Below are 20,342 nucleotides of genomic sequence, written 5' to 3'. Positions count from 1 at the left end.
ATTTACTATTTTTTGACTGTTCTATCAACAAACCACTCACGTTACACTCATACCTGTTTCCAGACTTGGGATCTACACAGCAGAATGATCACAGGAAATGTAGCTTTTTTTTTTATCCTTAAAGGATTAGGCTTCGAGCCCCTAAGGGAAGTGACAATGATCGTTTCCATGTAACATCATTTTCTCTTTTGGCAGAGTTTCCAGACTATTCATTTCTACACAAACATCATTTGGTCAAAACACAGGGGGGGAAAAGCTCTCTGAGGATTCTCTCTCTTAACCTCATAAAACCTTGATGTCTCAGAGGCATCGCCCGAGAGCACCATTCTCTGTCTCAAGACAGTACCTCCCTTGAGACTCACAGGATCACACCTCCAGCACCACAAGGATGTCATGTCCACTACAGGTGAGTGCCTCTTCTTTTACAAGATTCCCTTCTGCATGTTTCTGCCTTCCTACCGCGATACGTGTCACCCACGGCCCGCGTGGGGAGGCTGCGATCTTCACTCGCAGATGACACCCCTCGGGGAAACACAGCAAGACTGCATCAGAGGACGGCGTGAGCCCCCAAACTGCTGACAGACTCGTGGAATGGAGACGAATTAGCTCAGATTCTAGACTCTCAATTCCTGATGCCAAAGTTAACCACATATGTACTCAAGAAAAAAATGGGTGCTCAGCAAGGAGCAGAAACCCAAATCTTGAGAGTTTAGTTACTGCAAATTCAGTAACATGTCGGAAATGTAATTTTTGGGAGCGGGCTGCCCATGGTTCCCAGGCTGCAACAGTAGACGTAAAGTCTCTGTAACAGGAAACATCACTTCTCTGTTCACCTCTCAAATAGACCTCGCCACACCTGCTGGGTTTCCCTGCAGCTACGACACTTTCAAAGCATCATAAACAAACACTCAAAGGAGAAAGGAACCAGCGAAGGTCCCCCGTAGGCCAAGCAGGGACTGATACCCGTCTGCCGCTGGACCAGGAAAGGGATGCAGGAGAGGCAAAGGACAGGGTTTGAAGACGCAAAGGGCCGGGGATGAGAAGAGCTCTGGGCTTGCTCTGAAGTACCCCCAAGTCCAGACCAGGAGCCAAACCGAGTCCATGAGGGAGAGAAGGGGCCACCGGGGGGTGGGGGAGCAAGTCCCTCCTGGTGGGGCATTCAAGGTAAACTGAGGCAGGCCAACCAGGATTTATACAGCTGACCTCAGTCCTTCCCTAAACCCAAGAGCTTTGGTTCTCAAAACAAACCTATGAACTCACACACCAAGGCCAAAAAATTTTAAGCACTTCCCCTAAGAAACCCAAACCAGGGTGAGGGAAAACACCATAAATCTGCACACTTACACCTGACATGAGAAGAGTAAATCATCCAAGAACAGTACACACGCTTTGAGGACGATTTAGCATTTTTCACATTTAAAAGATAAATATCTAACCTCTGTTTAAGGGGAGGGGGGAGCCTTAGAACCATTTATTTAAAAAATCTTAAGGAAAAGGAAAACATTTCAGGTTACCTGTACTTCAAAGTCTGTCATCTGAAATTCTCTAAACCTTCACTTAAAACTCACTTCTACTTTTTTGGGAAAAAAAGCAACAACAAGGCAGGTCCACACGCAGCACAAAGAGCCTTTGGCAAGTGGGCATGTGGGCCGCTTACTAGGTGCGAACTGGCAGGTTTAGAGCTGTGATCGGGCAGGCTGTGGGTTGTAACAAATGACGTTCAAGTCTGGTTTACTAAGTGGAACTCATCCAGACACTGGTGCAGACTCCACTCACTCTGCAGCCGGGTAGAGACTCCAGGAAGCAACTGGACGGAGGGGAGAAGGTGACCAGGAGCACGGCGCCCACGAAACTCACCATCATCTATATCTAAGTCCTCTCTGTTTTAGGGTCCTCGAAAACCTGTATCTAGAGAACCGAGGTTGGCGTGAGATCCCGAAAGGCCAACCAATATACGTTTATTCCATCTCCGAGCAAATAATCTGCACGACTGGGAAACACTGCTGAGAACACGGAAAGCTCACTAAACGTAACAACGTCCAGAAAGGTGGAAACGCTAAGCTACGTGGTAGCAGCCTTTCCCCACCTACCAAGGGCCGTGCGCCCAGAGCACCTGAAGCACAGGGGAGGGGATGAGAGTCTTAACCAGGACACGCCCTGTGCACCGCATCTTAATGAAAGCCTCCACCACCTCCAGGCATCCAGGCCTCCGCTTCATTCTAGAAATTCTCGAGAAGCTCTGTCTCTGAGCCACAGCCCCAGAACCACCTGGGGTAAGGACCCCACTGGCAAAATCTCTAAGCCTGTGGAACGCCTGAGTTTTCTGCTAGTCGAAAAACACCTTCGCTTTTCTCTAAGGGTCAACATGGACCAAAGGCCTCCTCGCCACACCAACGTGGCACCAGCGATGGACCTGGGCAGGTTCCAAGTCATAGGAGGAAACCGGGAACGGAGAGACGCACATCCGTCTGCCGGGAACCACGGCCACCAGGCATCCCACACAGCAGATCGGGTGCCTCTGTGTACGTGACTCCCCCGATCTGAACTTTGTCCCCAAAGATGCTTCTGAGCTCCTGGAATTTGAGGGACTGGATCTCACAATTCATCTGAAATGGTACCCCACTTTAATAAATTACAGGTGCTTGGTGTACAGTTGTATGCAAAGAAGGGTTAGGACCACCCAGGTAAGGTAACTGAGAGCCGGAGCCCCATAGGGGTTTTTGTCTATTTATTTTTTAATGGAAATACTTAGACTTCCCAGGGTTCTGGATGTTAACTGAGAGCTACCTTCAATTTATCATCAAGAACGAGGGCATCATATCCCACGCAGGCATTCAACGGAGCCTGTGGAAATTCGCTGACACTTCCTAATTATTATTCCTATTAGGTATTAATACCGAGGTGCTGGGAGGAAAGGAAGATAATGATCTGAGGTATAATTTTTTCCAGAATTTTAAACATGAGTCAACTCCCCAAAGCTGGTAAGGGACATTCACATTCTGCAAGGGCTCTGCTAGCAAATGCTGTGGTACTGATGTGCGCTTTTAAAATTATATACGTGTAAAGATAAAACTTAAGTAACCACTTCAAATGCACATCTTGTCTTTATAGAGGCATGAGACAATGAACATCCACTGATCTTTGTTTAAAATAACCAAATGGAGGGACTTCCCTGGCGGTCCAGTGGTTAGGACTCAGCCCTTTCACTGCAGGGGGCCTGGGTTTGACCCCTGGTCGGGGAACTAAGATCCCGCAAGCTGCGGGTGCGGCCACAAAAATACTAAGAATAAAAATAAGATAAAATGACCAAGTGGGGAAGTGCCACGGAGGCAGCCTGCTAGGCGTGGAGGGGGCGTGACTGGGTGTGCCGGGGACGTCAGCAGGAGGCCGGGCACAGCAGCCAGGGTGCACGGCGTTGGGGCTCAGACACAGCCAGTGGGCAGCACTGCGCCCCTCTAAGGAGGGGCGCCCCCGTGAGGTCCCAGAGCCCCCAGGGCGGGCGGGGAGAGGGCCCGCAGCCCTTACCTCTGTGCTCGAGCGCAGGGCCGTTGCCGCCCCAGCTCTGGTAGAGAGAAGCAAAGTCCTTTGGAATGTACGTCTTAAAGATATTGAGGATGTCCAGGCGTTTCTCGGGGCCCTCGGACGCAGGCTCCTGCTTGATGTTGTGTAAGACGGGCTGGGCCTGCGAGGCCGCAGTCCCTCTGGAGCCGACCTTGGCGGGGGGCTCTCGGGGAGGTAGAGGGGGGCCCCCGTCACCTTTCCCGTGCGCTTGACCCTGAGGCTGAGGGCTGAATTTGGCTTTGGGCGGGTCCAGGGCACTGTGCTTATTTGGGGGACCGAGGCCGGCCCCCGCCGGGGGGAGGCCATACTTGTCCCCCTGCCTGCTGCTGGCCGGGGGCTGGGGAGCCGCCCGGGCGATGACGGTGGGCGTCGGTGTGGCACTTCTGCTGAAGCCCCCGCTGCCCGCCGCGGGCCCGGGTCTCGGGCCGGCCTCCTGCTTGGGCTTGGACGGGGGCGGCGGAGCCCCGGGCTGCTCGGGGCCGGGGCCAGGGCCGGGCTTGGTCTGCCGATGCCCGTCGGGGCCGGCCGCCCAGAGCGCGCAGGGCCCCCCGGGGTGGCTCTCCTTGCTCCTGGGCAAGCCGGCGGCTTTCGTGGGCACCCCCAGGGGCGAGGGGCTCCCTTTGGGGCCCGGCGCCCCGCCCGGCACCTGAGTGCGGGTGAACCGGGAGATGGGCAGAGGCTGGCACTCTTTGCCCCCGAGGGCAGGCGGGGGGCCCGTGCGTCCGCTCCGGGTGAGGAAAACCAAGCTGTTTCTGATGCTTTTGTAACCGTTGGGCTGAATCCACTGGGGGGCCATGGAGTGGCAGCTGACCCTGTGCCAGATGCGCTTGTGCATCCACAGCACCTCGGGGTAGTAGGTCTTATGGCTGCAGTAAGGACACGGGTGGACGGCCAGAGCTGCCTGCAGGGAGGAGGCCCACTCCTTGTGGCTGGGGTCGTCCCGCGTCGACCGCTCGCTCAGGTCCAGCGGGACCAGGTCTGGGGCCGGCGCCCGTTTCCCTCCCCCGGAATGCTCTTTATTGTGCAAATCGGACAGCTTCTCTTTCGGGTGGGTGGCTTGGCTCTCAGAGGGGAGCTGCACATCTGCAGTCTGAGCGGGATGCGAAGGGAAGTCCGCAGCATCCCTGGAGCCGGGGCCTTCTTGCTTGGGGTGAAATGCTGGCATCTTTAAGTCCACAGAAAACCTAGGCTGCTCTGCTCTCTTGGAAGTGTCTCTGCTACTGCTTTCAAGTACAGACACATAAGCTGTGGTCCCCGCGCTGGGCTCCCTGGCGGCTCTTCCCGATGGGTTATTTCCAAGTGTGTGACTTTGGTCTCCGTTGGAGAGCACAGCGGAGGCTACTTCTTCAGGAAAGCAGCAGCGGTGTGGCTTTGTCCCTGGAGGATCGAAATGGAAAACGTGATGTTACCATTTCTCTTCAGAACAGAAGACAGAGAAGCACAACCAAACCGCCACGTGCACATGTGGAGGGAAGCGTGTGGGTCTCAGGACCGGTGCGATCCAGGACCTGGATCAACAAGCTCTGTTAAGAGCGGATCAACCTTGAGGGCAAAATGGCGCTATTTGGGGTGGGGCTTCTTTTCCAATTAGATGACTCAGTAGACTACAGGGGAAAATAACATAGCTGCCTATCTAGTGACATATAACTACACTGTTGCTAGTCAACAGAGGGGGACTAGTTCTATCAAAAACCAGAAAAAAGACTTAATTCTTTATAACAGCATAAGGCTTTCCGTGGCTTTCAAAGAACCCCTCAGCCCATGGTCACAGAGAGGCAGGGCTGGAAAACAGTGTGCTCTCCCCCCAGGGATCCTGCAGCTGCCTCAGAAACTATGGGCCGATCCAGGATGGGCCCCCGTGACTGTCTAGTAAAGTCCAACATTCCGCTCCAAAACCTGGACACCGACAGTTTCCTTTGGAGGCATGAGAGGGAAGGGGGTGAGTCACAGTCTTCATGCCCACGCCTCCCAGGGGTATGCCCGGGAGAAACGGTGCTCCCTGGGTGGGACGCCCACTGCCGCTCCTGCGGGGTCTGCCTGGAGCCTTCTACAGGGGAGCTGGCCGGGCACGGGTTCCCTGCCACGGGGTGGCCTCGCACCCTCCCGGGTGAGTGCCGGCGACATCACCCCAAGTGCAGCCAGGCTCCCCGAGCTTGGGCACCGAGGCTGCAAAGCTTCTCCCCGACCAGACTGCACTGCAAGTGGATTCGACACGATTTAACAAAAAACCCACTTGAAGTCTGCACTGACGACCTTGGGTTTATTTCAATTAGAAGGTGCACAAACGTTTCTGGATGTCTTAAACCTTTCCGAACTACAGAGCGTGGATTCTTCCCATCAGTACGAGCTCAGAGGTGTTTTTTCTCATTACAGGTATCATAGCGGGGATGGACTAAAATCTTAGGTTTTCTTTTATGAGAAAGCCCAATACTGTTGGTTTTTAAATAAGAATTTTTTAGAGATTTTAACATTCTCATGGAATGTAGGTATCTGTTTACACAGAATGTTAAAATTTTTCTATACTCAATGTTTTACTGTATTTCTAAACTTAGTATTTTGCTATACTCAATATTTTGTAATAACCTATAAGGGAAAAGAATCTGAAAATACACACACACACACACACACACACACACACACACAACTGAATCACTGTGCTGTATACCTGAAACTAACACGATATTGTAAATCAACTATACTTCAATCAAAAACAAAAAATAAAATAAAACAAAATTTTTCTAAGTATATTTTTGGAGTTAAGACAGTAATCACATCAAATTGGTAAAAAAAAAAAAAAAAAGAAAGAAAGAAAGAAAGAAAAGAAAGAAAAATAAGTGTATTCCAAAGGGATCTTCAGGAAAGCAGAAAAGTGTCCTTCACAGAAGGCATTTACCAGAGATCTAAAGGAACACAGTAACAAATATTCATTTTCAATTAGTAGGTAGACAGCCACTTATAAGCAACTTTAAAGGATTACGTCCACATAAGAAATGTTACCAGTATGTAGTGATTGGCAGAATTGGTCAGGAAACAAGACAAAAGAGGAATACATTTTCTGATCCTATAGGCTCTGAAAAGCTAACGTTTAAATAAAGTTAGATATACCTGCCTGTCATGTGGGTACCTAGTGTTACTCAGAAAGCAAACCGGGCGGCCCTGGAAAGCTCTGATGATAAAAAGGGCATTTAACCTGGAATTAAATGCAGGGGATCGTCTTGGCCTTTGTCTAATTCAGGCTGAGGCTCAGTCTATCAAGTTCACTTTTACATTTTCAAAGAGAGTCAGGACGGCGGCTTGGGGGACCTAGTTTTTCCCGCATTAAAGGCATATGGGTTTATGAGAACACACACCAAAGCCTATCAGTTGAAACAACAGGGCCACCGTACCTGACACTACACAACTGCAGGTGTTCAGAGCACATCTGTCAGAGCCCCAGAGGTTATGCTTCCACAAAGGATTTCAAACATCACGAGAACCTCTAGTGCCTCTGACCGAGACACCGAGTGAAAAATTACAGCAGGCCCTCCATCACAGTGCCGGAACTGAGAGACACGGCTCCGAGGACCCCCGCACCTCACAGCGGGCCAGCACACCTGCGTGAGGGTTCTGCAACGCCTTCCCTAGCTTCTCACCTCTGTGTATGGGTCTTACATTGCCCCGAGTAGCAAAGGGAGCAGTTTGTAGCCATGTTAATGCAAATCAAAACACACTTTTCAACTGACCTGCTGAGAAAGCAGATTAGATCAATTCTGTGAGCCTTGGTATTCTGGTTTATAAAACAGGTACCGTTTCAAAATTTTATCTCTGGTTTAGGGGGTAAAAAGCAATAGCACCGTAAAAGCCCATGATTCCCTCTTTTGAAAGGCTTACCACACTGGTCATTTAGGGGACAAAAGGACACATGGGTCTGGTGTCTCCTGATGGTCTTGGGCACAAGATGAAATGTGGCTGGACAGGGCGCACTGGGAGCTGACCCGACACCCCTGCCCAGAATCCACAGGGAGGAAGGTCTCCTAAGGATGCTACAGCATCGGTCCTCCCACAGCCCCACCATCATTTATCGGTGGCCTAGATGAAGAAATGGGACTGGACAAAGGTATCAGACCCAGGACTGACACTCAGCTAGGAGGGAGAGCCAAAACCTTCACCAAAAAAAAAAAAAAAAAGACAGAGATTCAAAAGTTTTCAACAGGATGGAACAAAGGCTAAAAACTAACAAGAAGAAACAAAGTACAGGAAGTGAAAGGTCTGGCTTAAGGGCTGTGCTGTGAAAAAGAGTCCAGGCTCCTAGGGGACCACAAGCTCAGTGTGAGTCTCCATGGCCCAGGGTTTTATTGATATATCAAGGTAAAGCCACAGCCACAGCCAGGGAGGCAAGGGCACCAACAGTGCTCACCTAGCTGGAGGAGCCCAGTCTCAGCTCTGAGCCCCATACTAAGAAGAGCCAAAAACATGTCCAGGACAGGCTCACGGAGGGAGGTCTCTGGAAACCAAGTAATGTGGAGAATGACTGCAGGAACTTGGACTGTGCCACCTAAAACAGAGGGCTGCTGGCTGGACCACCACAAACTCTGACATTCAGTCCCTGTGTCCTGAAGGGAGGGAGGCCTCGGGCTAGTTCATCCACAGCAGCATTCTAGCTGCCCCCTGGAATCATCTGCAAAGGACGTGAACCGTCGCTGGAAGAAAGACCCAAGGCCAGTGCCTAGACCAAAAACCAGCCTTTTGGGAAGAAGCGTCTGCACGTTTTTTGAAAAAACCTTTGGGTGATTCTAACTGTGGCCACGATCAAGGTGCGCTGGGGTCGACAGAGGACAAATCATTGGGAGTCACAGAGAATCGGATTTCAGGAGAGGCCGAGACAGACAGGGCTGCCATGGGGCTGGAGGTCAGCCCCCAGCAGGCGGGGAGGGGCTGGCCTTCCGGGGTCCACAGGCTGTCTCTCTCCCCCTTCAACTCCAGGGATGGGAGGATTATGCAGAAGGGACCAACGACCACCAGAAATGAACCGTTGGCTTCACAGGCACCTCAGCGGCCTCACTGCTTTTCTTTCAATTCAGTGGACTCAGACGTGGTGGATTCTGCACAGGTATGTCTGAGAGATGTAAAGGGGAAACACGCTTCTTTTTTTAGAAAACGCTCTGTCGTTGCTTCATGTATAACTTTAAAAGTAGCAAGTTAGCACTTCACGCTGGGGAGCGCGTGTTCAGCCATCACACATAAACTTGGGCTGGGCCAGCAGGGAACGGTTTCAAGTTTGGGGACTGAAGGCGCTTTTACAAGAAGAGCCTCATTTCTAAATCCTCGGTTATCGTATGTCACCTCTTCAGCTCATCTTGGTTTAGTCTGTCCACTTACTATATGACTGTGGCTCTTTGCCTCTCTTTTTATGTTTATTATAATTTCTTCGCTTCCCACCCTGGTTAAAACTAAACAAAACAAAAAACACAGAAACTCTCAAAACAGAAACAAAAACAAAACAGAAACTAACGCAGCACAAAACCCTGCATGCCTTATGGTGGGCCTTCCCCTGGCACGAGTGTCCCGACGGACCCTTCAGTAAACCTACGGTCACTGCAGGCAGCTGTGTCCTGGGTATGGAGGGAGGAGCTTTATAGACTGACTTGTCCCCGCCGTCAGCTGATTCCTGACCAGTCTCCCCAGTTTCTCATCCCAAGTTAGTTACGCCGTGAACACAGATGACTCGTTCTGATAGGAACCTAAGCAAATCTCAGAGGATGTTATCAGCTACTAACGTCTATAATGGGATCGAGAGGAAGCAGGAGGAATGTGGGTCACCAGTCCCGCCTGCGAGACGCGGCTCTACGTCACCAGGGGGGGGGGTCAACCGCTGCTGGCCAGGCTTGGTCCCCGGTGCCCGCCAGCCTGGTTCCCGTAGGCGAGCGGGACGTGGTGCCAGACACCGGCCGCGGTAGCCCGGTCATGGCTGACCTCACCATCCGGCCAGCATCGCCCGGCCTCGTCTAGGGGTGGCATGGCCCTGATGGGGTCCCCAGGCAGCGAGGGCCTGGCTCGCAGCAGGAACCACACAGGTTAAAAGCAATAGCACCGTAAAAGCCCATGATTCCCTCTTTGGAGAGGCTTACCACACTGGTCATTTAGGGGACAGAAGGACACATGGACCTGGTGTCTCCTGACAGTCTTGGGCACAAGATGAAAGGCTGTTGCCCTTAAGGGGAAGGAGGCATCTTGGCTCCCGCCGGTGAGCTGCCGTCCAGCCGGGAACACCCGGCGCGGGGCTGGGATGAGGACTCCCCCTCCCCCAGGAGCCAGAAGCCCAGCGGAGCCGTCTACACCCGCCATCACCTCTCTCAACACACCCAGGAGGTGAGGCTGCTCTCCCCCGCGTTGCAGGTAAGGAAACTGGGGCAGAGAACAGCTTCCACAAGGACTCGCTGTGGCTGGTGGAGCCCGATCCCTACCCTGGCCATCCAGCCGTCGCCCGCCCGCCGCGTCCACGGCTGGGGAGGGTCCGCAGGGATGGAGGTGACCCTGTCCAGTAACTGCTGGGGGAGAATCAGATGCTGTGGGGGAAACCTAACTTGACTCTTCCAAAAGCTTAGCCATATTTGGGCTGGGTGCTCGTAAGGTGAAGTACTGAGCCTCACGTGTGCAGCAAGTTTCTAGAACTTTTCATATTGGACCCCAGATGCCTTCAGGTCCTGCAATTCTAGAAGACGAACTTTCTCTCCAAAGAGGATGCACAAGCGCACGGTAATGCAGGAAAACTCAAAACGGCGGCCAGGTAAGGCAGTTCGCGAAGTACTGACGGACCCTGGTCCCGCTGGAGGGGCCGCCTGGCCGCCTCGCAGGGCCTCCCCGCCCCCAGCGCCTCATGCCCCGCGGCCACAGGGCCAGCGCGTGGCCCCAGGAAGTGTGCGAGCTGCAGAGGAAACAGGAAGAGATGCTCTCTCCTGCGGCCCCTCCTCCTGCCCTAGGAGGGGATCCGGGAACGACCTGAGTATGAGACTCCATCAGCAGCCCCGTCCCTGAATTAAAACCCGGATGTAATAACATCTGTAGTGATGACCGCAAACGGCAGCTGGCGCTCAAGGCTGAGAGCAATGTGCGCATTCAGGTGTTCTCCCAACCCAAGCGGCTGTGACCATGAGATTGTCTCTTCCTGCCCCTTCCTAGCTATTCCTCTTCGAGGAAAAGAAAGATCCACCAAACTAATTCCACACACGAGTGTATGAAGGGGGAGTGGGGTTAAGGAGGTTCTCGAGACAGAAAATAGCCTAAACCCAAATTATTCTCGTGATTTGAGCCTTATATGGGATAAACAGTAACTCTCTCCCCAAACATACAATATCCCAAGTACTGTAGGCCTGAAGAATTCTCACCATTAAGAATTCCCGGATTAAAAGTAATTTTGAGACTTCAGCGGTTATTTTTAATATTTGTGAGTTCCTAGTAACTTTTATAACAAATATAACCAGTTACCGAAAACTTGTTGTGACAGCAAGAACATCCGTTTTCAAATAATGTTTCTCAGAAGACCCTTCTTTTCTGATTTTTATTTTACCCTGTCTTAAAAAGGGACAGCTGGGGCACTTCCCTAGTGGCGCAGTGGTTAAGAATCCACCTGCCAATGCAGGGGACACGGGGTCGAGCCCTGGTCCGGGAAGATCGCACATGCCACGGAGCAACTAAGCCCGTGCGTCACAACTACTGAGCCTGCGCTCTAGAGCCCGCAAGCCACAACTACTGAGCCCATGAGCCACAACTACTGAATCCCGCGTGCCTAGAGCCTGTGCTCCGCAACGAGAAACCACCGCAATGAGAAGCCCGTGCACCGCAACAAGAGTACCCCCGCTCGCCGCAACCAGAGAAAGCCCACGCACAGCAATGAAGACCCAACGCAGCCAAAATTAAAAATTTTTTAAATAAAAAAATTAAAGAAAAGGGAAAGCTGGTAACAAAAATAGATACCGGGCACAATAAAAGGTATGATGTTTTAACAGAAATGAGAGCCATTATGCATCGAGACTTAGCTGAAACTTGAGAGTTAACTGAGACAAGTAAAACACAAGAAATTAACAAAGAGAAATCTGCATAGGTGTCTGGGGGTAGAAAGAGTCCCTGGAAAGATATTTCAGCTAAAAGAATCTCAGAAACACTGAACCTCAATGAAATGTGATGAAGAGGGTTATTATTATCATAGGATGTCTTGGATACAATGTAGAAATGACTTAAGAAAACGTTTTAGCTGCAATATCCATGGGGCTTTTCAATTAACAAACACGGTTTAATAAGCTTTCTGTGCAAGTGAAGCAAAGGAAACGCTGAAAAGCACTGCCCGGGGCTGGTTCAATGTGGAAGTTCTCCTTCTGGGAGAATAAAGGAAAATAACCAAGGGGCAAAAGACGCTCTTATTATTGGTCGTATACAGAGGGGCACCCAGAAAAGCACGTGACCAAGTGACCTACTTGCGAGGCTGCTTTAAGGAGGGGTTACGGCAAACAAGGAAATCACCAGGGCTTCCAGGCCCAGGAACAACACCAGTACCAAAGTGAAAGTCCCAGCTCTGCCCCACTTCACCCTTTGTAAAAGGACAGGCTTTGTTTCCATAGAGAATAATACAGAAACTGCTTCTAATGGCCCAGTATCTATCAAGGACTTATTCAGCTCTACGGTCAGAAAAATCTCTTTAAAAGAAGTGTTTCAAAGCTCTCTCACTCATTACACACACAATGTGAACTATAATAAATAATAATAATAACAAAGTTTCAGTAAGGAAACCAGACAGAACTAGAACAATGAGTGACAACTGAATGATCACGTCTTAAAATTTGTATAAATGAACCAATATTTTATTACCCAAATCGTTCCTGCCTGTTTTTCTGTCTGTCTGAATACAGTATAGGAGTTTTCATTTTAAGTAATTAATCTATTCACATAAATAACTCACAAAACTGTAATTTGCGTTAATAGAAAAATATGTAAATATCTTAGTACTCTGGAAGCTGGATTTTGATTTCTGAAGAAAAGGAGTTACAGATTAAATACAGGACTTCTGACTAAACAGTGTGACCACCGTTCCACAAGGACACTTAAAGCTTGAAATCTGGGGAATAATGTTTTCAAGAACATTCCTATTCAGAGAGTACAAAACCAACATTTTAAAGGTTAATCAAATACCTCGCGTTTCCACCCAAGCTTCCAGTAACTAGAGGGTAGTCCGTCCTGCCATAAAACATAATCACATTCTAGAAATCTAGAACTTACTGCTTCCTCACTGATACACCCATAAAAATGTGTCACTCGGGTCATTTGTGTGTGTGTGTTTTTTTAAATCGAATCCATGCTGAAGTGAACAGAATTCAGGTATATTTTCACAGCTACTGTCCATTTTATACACCCTCCTTCACTCCCCAAATCCTAACAGAAAGTATAAACTTGTCGACGTGACAAAATTCAAACAAATGTAAAAATGAAAAGAAACCATTAAACGAAACTTTACAAACCACGCTCTGAAGAGTAATGAACATGTCCACTTTACTAAGGCAAAGAGGAAGTAAATAGAATGTTATAAAGAAGTACGCTGAAGCCGAATTAATTGTTGAAAGAAGGCATCTATATAGCTTTTAGATTTTAAGATCTCACTAAAAAGGTGCAGCAAGGAACAGCCCAGGGGCGCTTAGCACGCGATGCTTCTTTTGCGTCACCCTCCAGCCCTGTTGCTTCCTAACGGGCAGGACGGGTACACCAGCTCCTCAACCGCTACAGAAAACGCACGTCCCTTACACCGCCTTCGTTTTTTCTTCCACAAGCTGCCCTTTAAGAGACCAAGCTCGGCGCAAGACTGCGGCAGAGAAGTCACCCTGTAAATCTCCGACATAAAAACGATTACAACAGACACAAACTAGCCTTCACGTGGTTGGAAAGTTTGCTGCTTAATTATCCCGAGATACAAAACCCGAGTTCTGTGTATTTACAAACAAATTATAATGACCCTTTTTAAAGAAACTAGGACTCTTTATCAGGACAATCTTTCACATGTAAAACCAAGCACGTGCTGACCTGCAGAACAAAGGCCACTCTGGGGCACAGTGCTGGCCGGGCTGTCCCCGGAGCCGCGGCTTCCGGCGCCGTGTGCGGACCACACCACTAGATGGCGCCCGCTCCCAACGCGAGATCCCCGCTGCCGGCGCCTGCGCTCCGCGTGGCGTCCCGGGTTTCAGAAACGGACCGAGGAGGCAGGACTTTTGAACAACAGGTACGTGTCGGCCAAAGAGGTACACCGACAACTTGTTTTAAGTGTGCATCGGTACGGTTGTGCATATTTCCTCTGAAAGGGCTTCGCAAGTACCGAACGTATCTGAAATGGGTAAGAGTCGTTCATCAAAAGCTCTTGAAGTGTCTCACATCTTGATGTGTCTGTTCATACACACTTTCAGAGGTTAAAATGTGGAGAGCTGTAAGCTAGTGATATACTCGGATGATCTGGCTAACTCGGGTGAAATGATCTGTCTATGCCATTAGACCGTGAGGGTTCGATTACAGGCAGCACCTACAAAGGTCCAATTTTTGGACAGAAAACCAGGGTGCTTCAAAGGGGAATCGGCCCAAGACAGGCACGACATGGCCTGATGTCCTTCCACACAGAACTCTGTCTACATGAAAACCAAAATTCTTTTCATTCGTGGGGCACTGTCATAGGTGCCTTCAGACCGAGGGTGGGCAAAATGTTCTGGGGACACAATTTCTGAGCACTTGGCATCTACACGCCCGCAAAGTTAAACCTTTATTATTTCACGAAGCTGACCGTATAGAGTAAGCATCCCATCTTGCCTGGTCCCGCATCCCTCCTCCTATGGCGCCAGCTGATGTGTAACAAGGATGGTCCTGACCTCACACGGAGTTAACTGTGAACTAGGAAGCCGTGAGCCTGGGAAGGAACCACGGAGAATGTTAACTAAGTAGCACCAGCTTGTTTGCCTAGTCATCTCATCCCCACCAGAAGCTGCTTCTCTAGCCTTTTATGGTTATAAATGTATAAGTGAGTATAAAATACAGAGATTTTCTGTATCGCTCACATGAAGAGTTCAAACTATTTTATAAATATCAAATCTCAGATGTTTCACTCCCCCAGAGACATTTAGTGGCAAGAATTGTTTTATATTTTACTTAATAATTTAAGCAAATATTCCCAAATCACGTCACTAAACTGTTTGGACTCTTCGGCAGGCTGCCCAGGCCTGCTGAACAAGGGGTTGTAGTTATACTGTTTTCCATTAAAATGCAAAAACAAAGCATACATACATTTCTTCTTCACGAACTTCTTCACTCTCTGGTTTTCACTTTCTCCCCCCACCCTTTTTTTTTTAAATAAAGAGGAAATACCTGTGTTCCTCTTTCTTGCATATCTTTGGTTTTTCTCCTGATAGCTCACCTTCAATTTATCCAGCTTTTTAAAAGTCTAGACAAAGAATTACAACCCCGATGGAGCAATGCCGCACAGAAAAATCGCAGGAAAGCCCCAATTACTAACGTTTACTTTCTCAATCCTTTAGTCATATTTCTATTTTGAGAAGCAGTTGCAATACCGTATTTCTATGACTGTTTTCCAGGAGCTCGTTGGCTAAGTGGGAGCTGTGAATCTATGAATTAAAAATGTTTAAAGCTAAGTAGAGGGTTTTCCGTCAAATTCTATCAGCTGAACTCAAAAGGGAAGGCCCTCCACCCGGCCCCTCTGCTTCCACGGGCTTGGCATCCCATCCGAGGCCGTCTAAGGGAAACTGCTGCTGTGGGATCCCTCCCGCCCACCCGCATGGAGAGATATCTGGGGCGGGGGGGGGGGGGATCAGCAAACACACTGGTCACCACAGTCACTCAGCCCACGACAGGCCCTGCTGCACTCAGGCGTGCTCAGCATTCTCTGGGCACCGGCTGAGTGTGGGCAGCTCCTTGACAGTGAGGTGTGCACTTGCGTGTGCGCACGTGTGCCTGCACGCGTGGGAGGGGGCGATGACCACTCCAGGGGGTGGGGATGGCTCTCGGAGGACATACTCTGAGGACACAAGTCACGTCTCAGCCCCGTGTCATCCACTCGCTAAAGGTGCCATCTCGGTCAATACTAATTAACTTGTTCGCTCTTTGTACAAAACCCAGGCGTGACTGCGATGCTTCTCGCCGGACTCGGTAGTGAACTGAGCACACACGTGGCCCTCACGAGAGCCTCCCCCCGGCGAGAGGGCTGCTGCTAATCAAACCGCCAGAGAACAAGCAGACTCGTGGTGATGAACGCAGCGGCCCGGCCACGCGCCAGGGTCCGGAAGGTTCCCCCACGTCCCCTGCTCTGCCCGCCCTACCATGCCTGTGACCTGCGTTGTCCCTCTGCACCCACCTCCCGAGGCCCCTTGGGGACAGGGACCCGGATCCTCCCCAGAACACTGAGTTTGGACTGGACAACAGCAAGACGTAAGATGGGAAGTGATCTGCAAAGTCACCACTGGTCTGAACGTCTAGATTCTGTGACCTAAACCCACTTTTTAAGAACGGCAGCCACTGACGCTCTCTCTTCTCTCTGACCTAAAAAGCACCCTCACCAGGCTGCTGGGGTTCTGGCCCCTTAATCTCTAACCTCCACGTCCCTCCAGATGCCAGCAGCTTACAGTTTTATACGGGACTGAAAAGATGCACTGATCCTGGCGGCAGAGCTGAAGCCATAATAAAGCACATTCAAAGATGCAGCGTGGGGCTTCCCTGGTGGCGCAGTGGTTGACAGTCCGGCTGCCGATGCGGGGGATGCGGGTTCGTGCCCCGGTCCGGGAAGATCCCACATGCCGCGGAGCGGCTGGGCCCGTGAGCCATGGCCGCTGAGCCTGCGCGTCTGGAGCCTGTGCTCCGCAACGGGAGAGGCCACGACAGTGAGAAGCCCGCGTACCAAAAAAAAAAGATGTGTTCATGAATGTGATTTATCTGCAGAGCTGCCAAGTCATCCCAGGGCTGCACTGGGAATCACCAGGCCCAGCCGGCACCCTCTCCTGTCTGTGTCCATCCGTCCTGAGCCTTCACTTCTTACAGGCACAAAGGGGACGCACGTGCAGACAGTCACGTGGCCACACTCACAGTCACGTGTGCGCAGAGGCACGCCCAGCCACAGGCATGTACGCAGTGCACACACGGGCTCACGCACACACGCAGTTTCCCACAAGAGAACGGCCGTGTATCTGGGCTGGAGGGCCGCCGGGGGCAGCTACTGTCCAGCCAGATAATTGCCCACGTGACCCCGAGTCCTGAGAACTCGCTCCCTTTCCCACAGCCAGACAATTACAAAGTCCAGAATTCAAACCCAATGAATACACCATTCTTTAAAAGGAGAAAACGTGTGTGTGTGCGTTGGGGCTATTTTTAAAAGCTGAGCGCATCAATCCACACCCTGAAAACCTTCAAGTGGCCAAGCTCAGCACCACCACGAGCCGCACAAGCAGGAACCCAGGGTTCCCGCTTCTTTATTCCACTCAGACTTCGATCAATGTCTCGATTTCCAGAAAACACATTCACCAAACCTAAGACACGTAACCGCAGAACACGAAATGGCTGTTACCTTTAGAATCTGGGAAAAAAATCACACAGCCACTCGTCCTGGTCGCTGTGTCTTCGGAACCACAGCTCCACGGCGACACATCCACACGGGTCACCTCGGGTCTCTGTGCACCGGTCGAGGCTACCGCTCGGCCTGTGTGCCCCGAGTTCCCTGGATGCAGCGGGGGCACCAGCCCTGGGGCCGAAATCGCCCCATTTCTGCTCTGCGCAGGGGCAGGTGGCCAGGGCGAGGACCTCGGCCTTCCTCTCCCGCCCAGCAGCTTCTGCAAAGCACCCAGCGGGCACGGACCAACTTCTGGGCCTGAGCTAGATGGCAACACAACTCAGCAAATGCCGTGAGTGAAGCAGGGACCTCGGAGGCCAACCACTTCTACCCGACTGCCCGCTGGGCACGGGGGATGCTCCGTGTACGGCCTCACCACCGCTCCAGGGGATCCTCGGTCACCGTCCCTCCTACCCCCTCAAACCCCAGTGACCCCGTGATCACCCCCGTGTGCACATGTGTGCCCCTGGGTACATGCATGTGCACCATGGTCCCAAGGAGACGGTAGAATCTGTTAAGCCATAGGAGACGGTGCATCCACCCTCACAGTCCCCGGCAGCAAACTGCGACACACACCTGCCCCTCGCTCCTTGCAAATCTTCCAAAGCCACAGCTCAGGCGGGAACAGGGTCAGCGGATATGAACTTTCCTTGGAAGCGCCTGGTGAAATGAATTCCCGGCGCCACGGCAATGGCGCAACCCATTAGGCAACAGGGGACACAGTCGCCCCCAGGAGCAGGGTCTGCAAAGGCACCACAATCAAAGGCAGCCCCCCGCGGCCCCTCACGCTGGACCCCCCTCGGACGCTCACGCTACGTCCAACAGATCAGCAGCCCAGAGGCTGCAACGCGCCCCCAGCGCCCAGGACAGCCTGGCCACGAAGCGATGCGGCCAGCGTCACACACAGGGGCTGACGGGCCCCGGCCCCAGCTCAGACTTGACCCCGGCCGCGTGTGGAGCCGCTGCAGCCCTGTGTGCAGGGCAGGAAACCCAGGAAAGGCTCAGAGGTACGACACGGATGGGTCTGGAGATAAGGAGGGGCGGGACGCTGCCGGAGGGGTGGGAGATGTTGTGGGGGGGGTGACGAGGACAGCCTCTCGTCCCCTTTACCTTCCGGACACTCAAGGCTGTTGTGTCCTCACGGTTAATTTAAAAACCACAATGAAGCGTCCACCCACTACGGACAGCCCCAGTGATAAATCCTTCCGTATTTTTACACATCTGTCTGTTCGTCTGTGACTCACCCACACGGCACACGAGGAACACGTGTCGCTTTAACTGCAGAGACTCATTACTGGGTTCACAGAGGAAAAGGCCTGTCACGTTCCTGGGGTCGAAAGACCGTTCCCCGTGGCTTGGAATCCCACCTGCAGACCCCTGGGGCGGCGGGCACGCATCGAGCCTGGTACTGCACCAGGCCAGGGGTCTGCTGACCGCCAGGGGCCCATCAGGATGACCGGCTTCCACGCCGGCCAGCAGGCACAGCGCCACGCTCTGACGTGTCATCCCAGTGCCACGCCACGCCCTGCCACGGAACGTCCACAGAGGAGGCGTGCTGACATCGGCGGAGCAGGCCACGGACAGCAGCATCCTTGGCGGCAGTATGGCCTCTGGGACCTCTAAGCCGGCCTCTCCCTCAGGGCCCACATCCGCGGCCACTGCGTCCCGATCTCGGTCATCATGGAAGTATCCCTGCCCGTGGACACTGGACTCCTTCACCGCTGGGTACCGCCTGCCTGCTTCTGCACCTGAGGCCTTTCTGTTAATCGAATTCTTCTTCTTAAAACAAACAGCAGAGCCTGTGAAAGCAGCTTTCACGTCTCACCAAGGCCTTCCCTTTCCAGGCTAACCCTTCACGGTTTTGCTAACCTGTCGGCATGGGTGAGGATTTCTGGGCTTCTGCTGAAACTTTTTTGTCAACCCAAGAGATGTACAAATGCCCAGGTGTCAGGAACACCCTGTTTTTCACCATCAGCGGCGGGTCCCACCCGAACCCACGGATGATCCTGAAACAGACAGGGTGTCTCTTTCTCAGAGTCAGAGACGTGGAGCTCTAAGTGTGCAGGTGAGCCTGCAGCCCGGCCGCCTCCCTGCCCTGACCTGGCCCCTGCCTGGGCAGCCTCGGACACCCAAACCTGGGAGGGTCCCCCCGGCAGTGAGACCCACCTGTCGGAACCCAGGCTCTCTTGGTTCCGCGCAAGGGCGCTCAGGTGTGAACTCAGAGTTGCGCTGACACCTCCGTTGTGAGGGGCTGAGCCCCAAATCAGCAGCACACGAGCCCCTGACGGCTGTCCCCTCACAGGGCAGCGGACACCAGCCGAGCCACCTGTCTACCGTGCCATCCCAGGCAACACCTCCATGCCCCCCGAACTCTCTGAGCCTTTTTCTGGTAAAATAAATCAGAGATTCCGAAAATACACAAAACCAGTTCACGGTTCAATAAGTTACTCTAAGGCGATCGCTCTCGTAACCGCACCCAGGTCAAGAAGCAGGCGCCGCCACCCCCCATAGCCCCGACCGTGCCCCCTGCACACACGCACGCGCTCCGCCCCGGGCTCTGCGGCCCTCGCTCCCGCGCCACCACGTGCCTCTGCAGGTCACGCCCTCTGGCCCCCAGCTGTCCCCACCCCGCCCTCCTCCTACCCCCGTTTCCACCGGGACACCCCTGACCTGCGGGCGCCCGCCCGGTGCGGTCAGCGCGCTCTCCCGTCCTCGGCGTTGGTGCCAAGTTGGCCTGGCCGCCTCTCCCACGAATTCACGGGGTGACGAGGACGGAGGCGTGTCACCAGAACTGAGACGAGGCCTCATGTTCCGGGGGGTACGAGTGGTCTGGGTCCTGGGGGACAAAACTGGTAGGAGGGGAAAACGCGTTCCGTTTCGCATCACACGTCAAGATGACCTTGCTGTCATCGTCAGGATGTGCGTCCCTAACCACACGCTGCTGTCCGAAGCGGATGGCGGCTGCCGGCAAGGCTGTGAGCCGCTGACCGGGAGCCACTCCGACTCCCAGCCGCTTCCCGGGACCCTCAGCCCTGTGCAACCCGCCCCCGGGGAACTGGGTGGACCCAGCACCGAGGCTGACTCAGCTCACCCTGAGATTTAAGGGGTGGCGTCAAAGAACCCGCGAAGTGGAAAACGCCTCACGATGGGAGGTGCGGATGGCCGC

At 52.4% G+C, this 20,342-nt stretch overlaps 1 protein-coding gene across 1 annotated transcript in view; it reads right to left on the bottom strand.

Annotated features, from left to right (window-relative positions):
* The window catches only part of ZNF516 (zinc finger protein 516), a 63,330-nt gene that overhangs the window by 12,077 nt on the left and 30,911 nt on the right, over window positions 1-20,342 (bottom strand). Inside the window, exon 2 of the mRNA XM_065890550.1 lies at window positions 3,526-4,938. Within this exon, the coding sequence (XP_065746622.1) occupies window positions 3,526-4,938 (1,413 nt within the window). The remainder of the gene's footprint in view (window positions 1-3,525; window positions 4,939-20,342) is intronic.

The sequence above is a fragment of the Phocoena phocoena genome, chromosome 13 (assembly GCF_963924675.1).
Source record: "Phocoena phocoena chromosome 13, mPhoPho1.1, whole genome shotgun sequence".
Classification (NCBI taxonomy): Eukaryota; Metazoa; Chordata; class Mammalia; order Artiodactyla; family Phocoenidae; genus Phocoena; species Phocoena phocoena.
The sequence above is the reverse complement of the archived record's forward strand: the minus strand, read 5'-3'. Positions and strand labels throughout refer to the sequence as shown.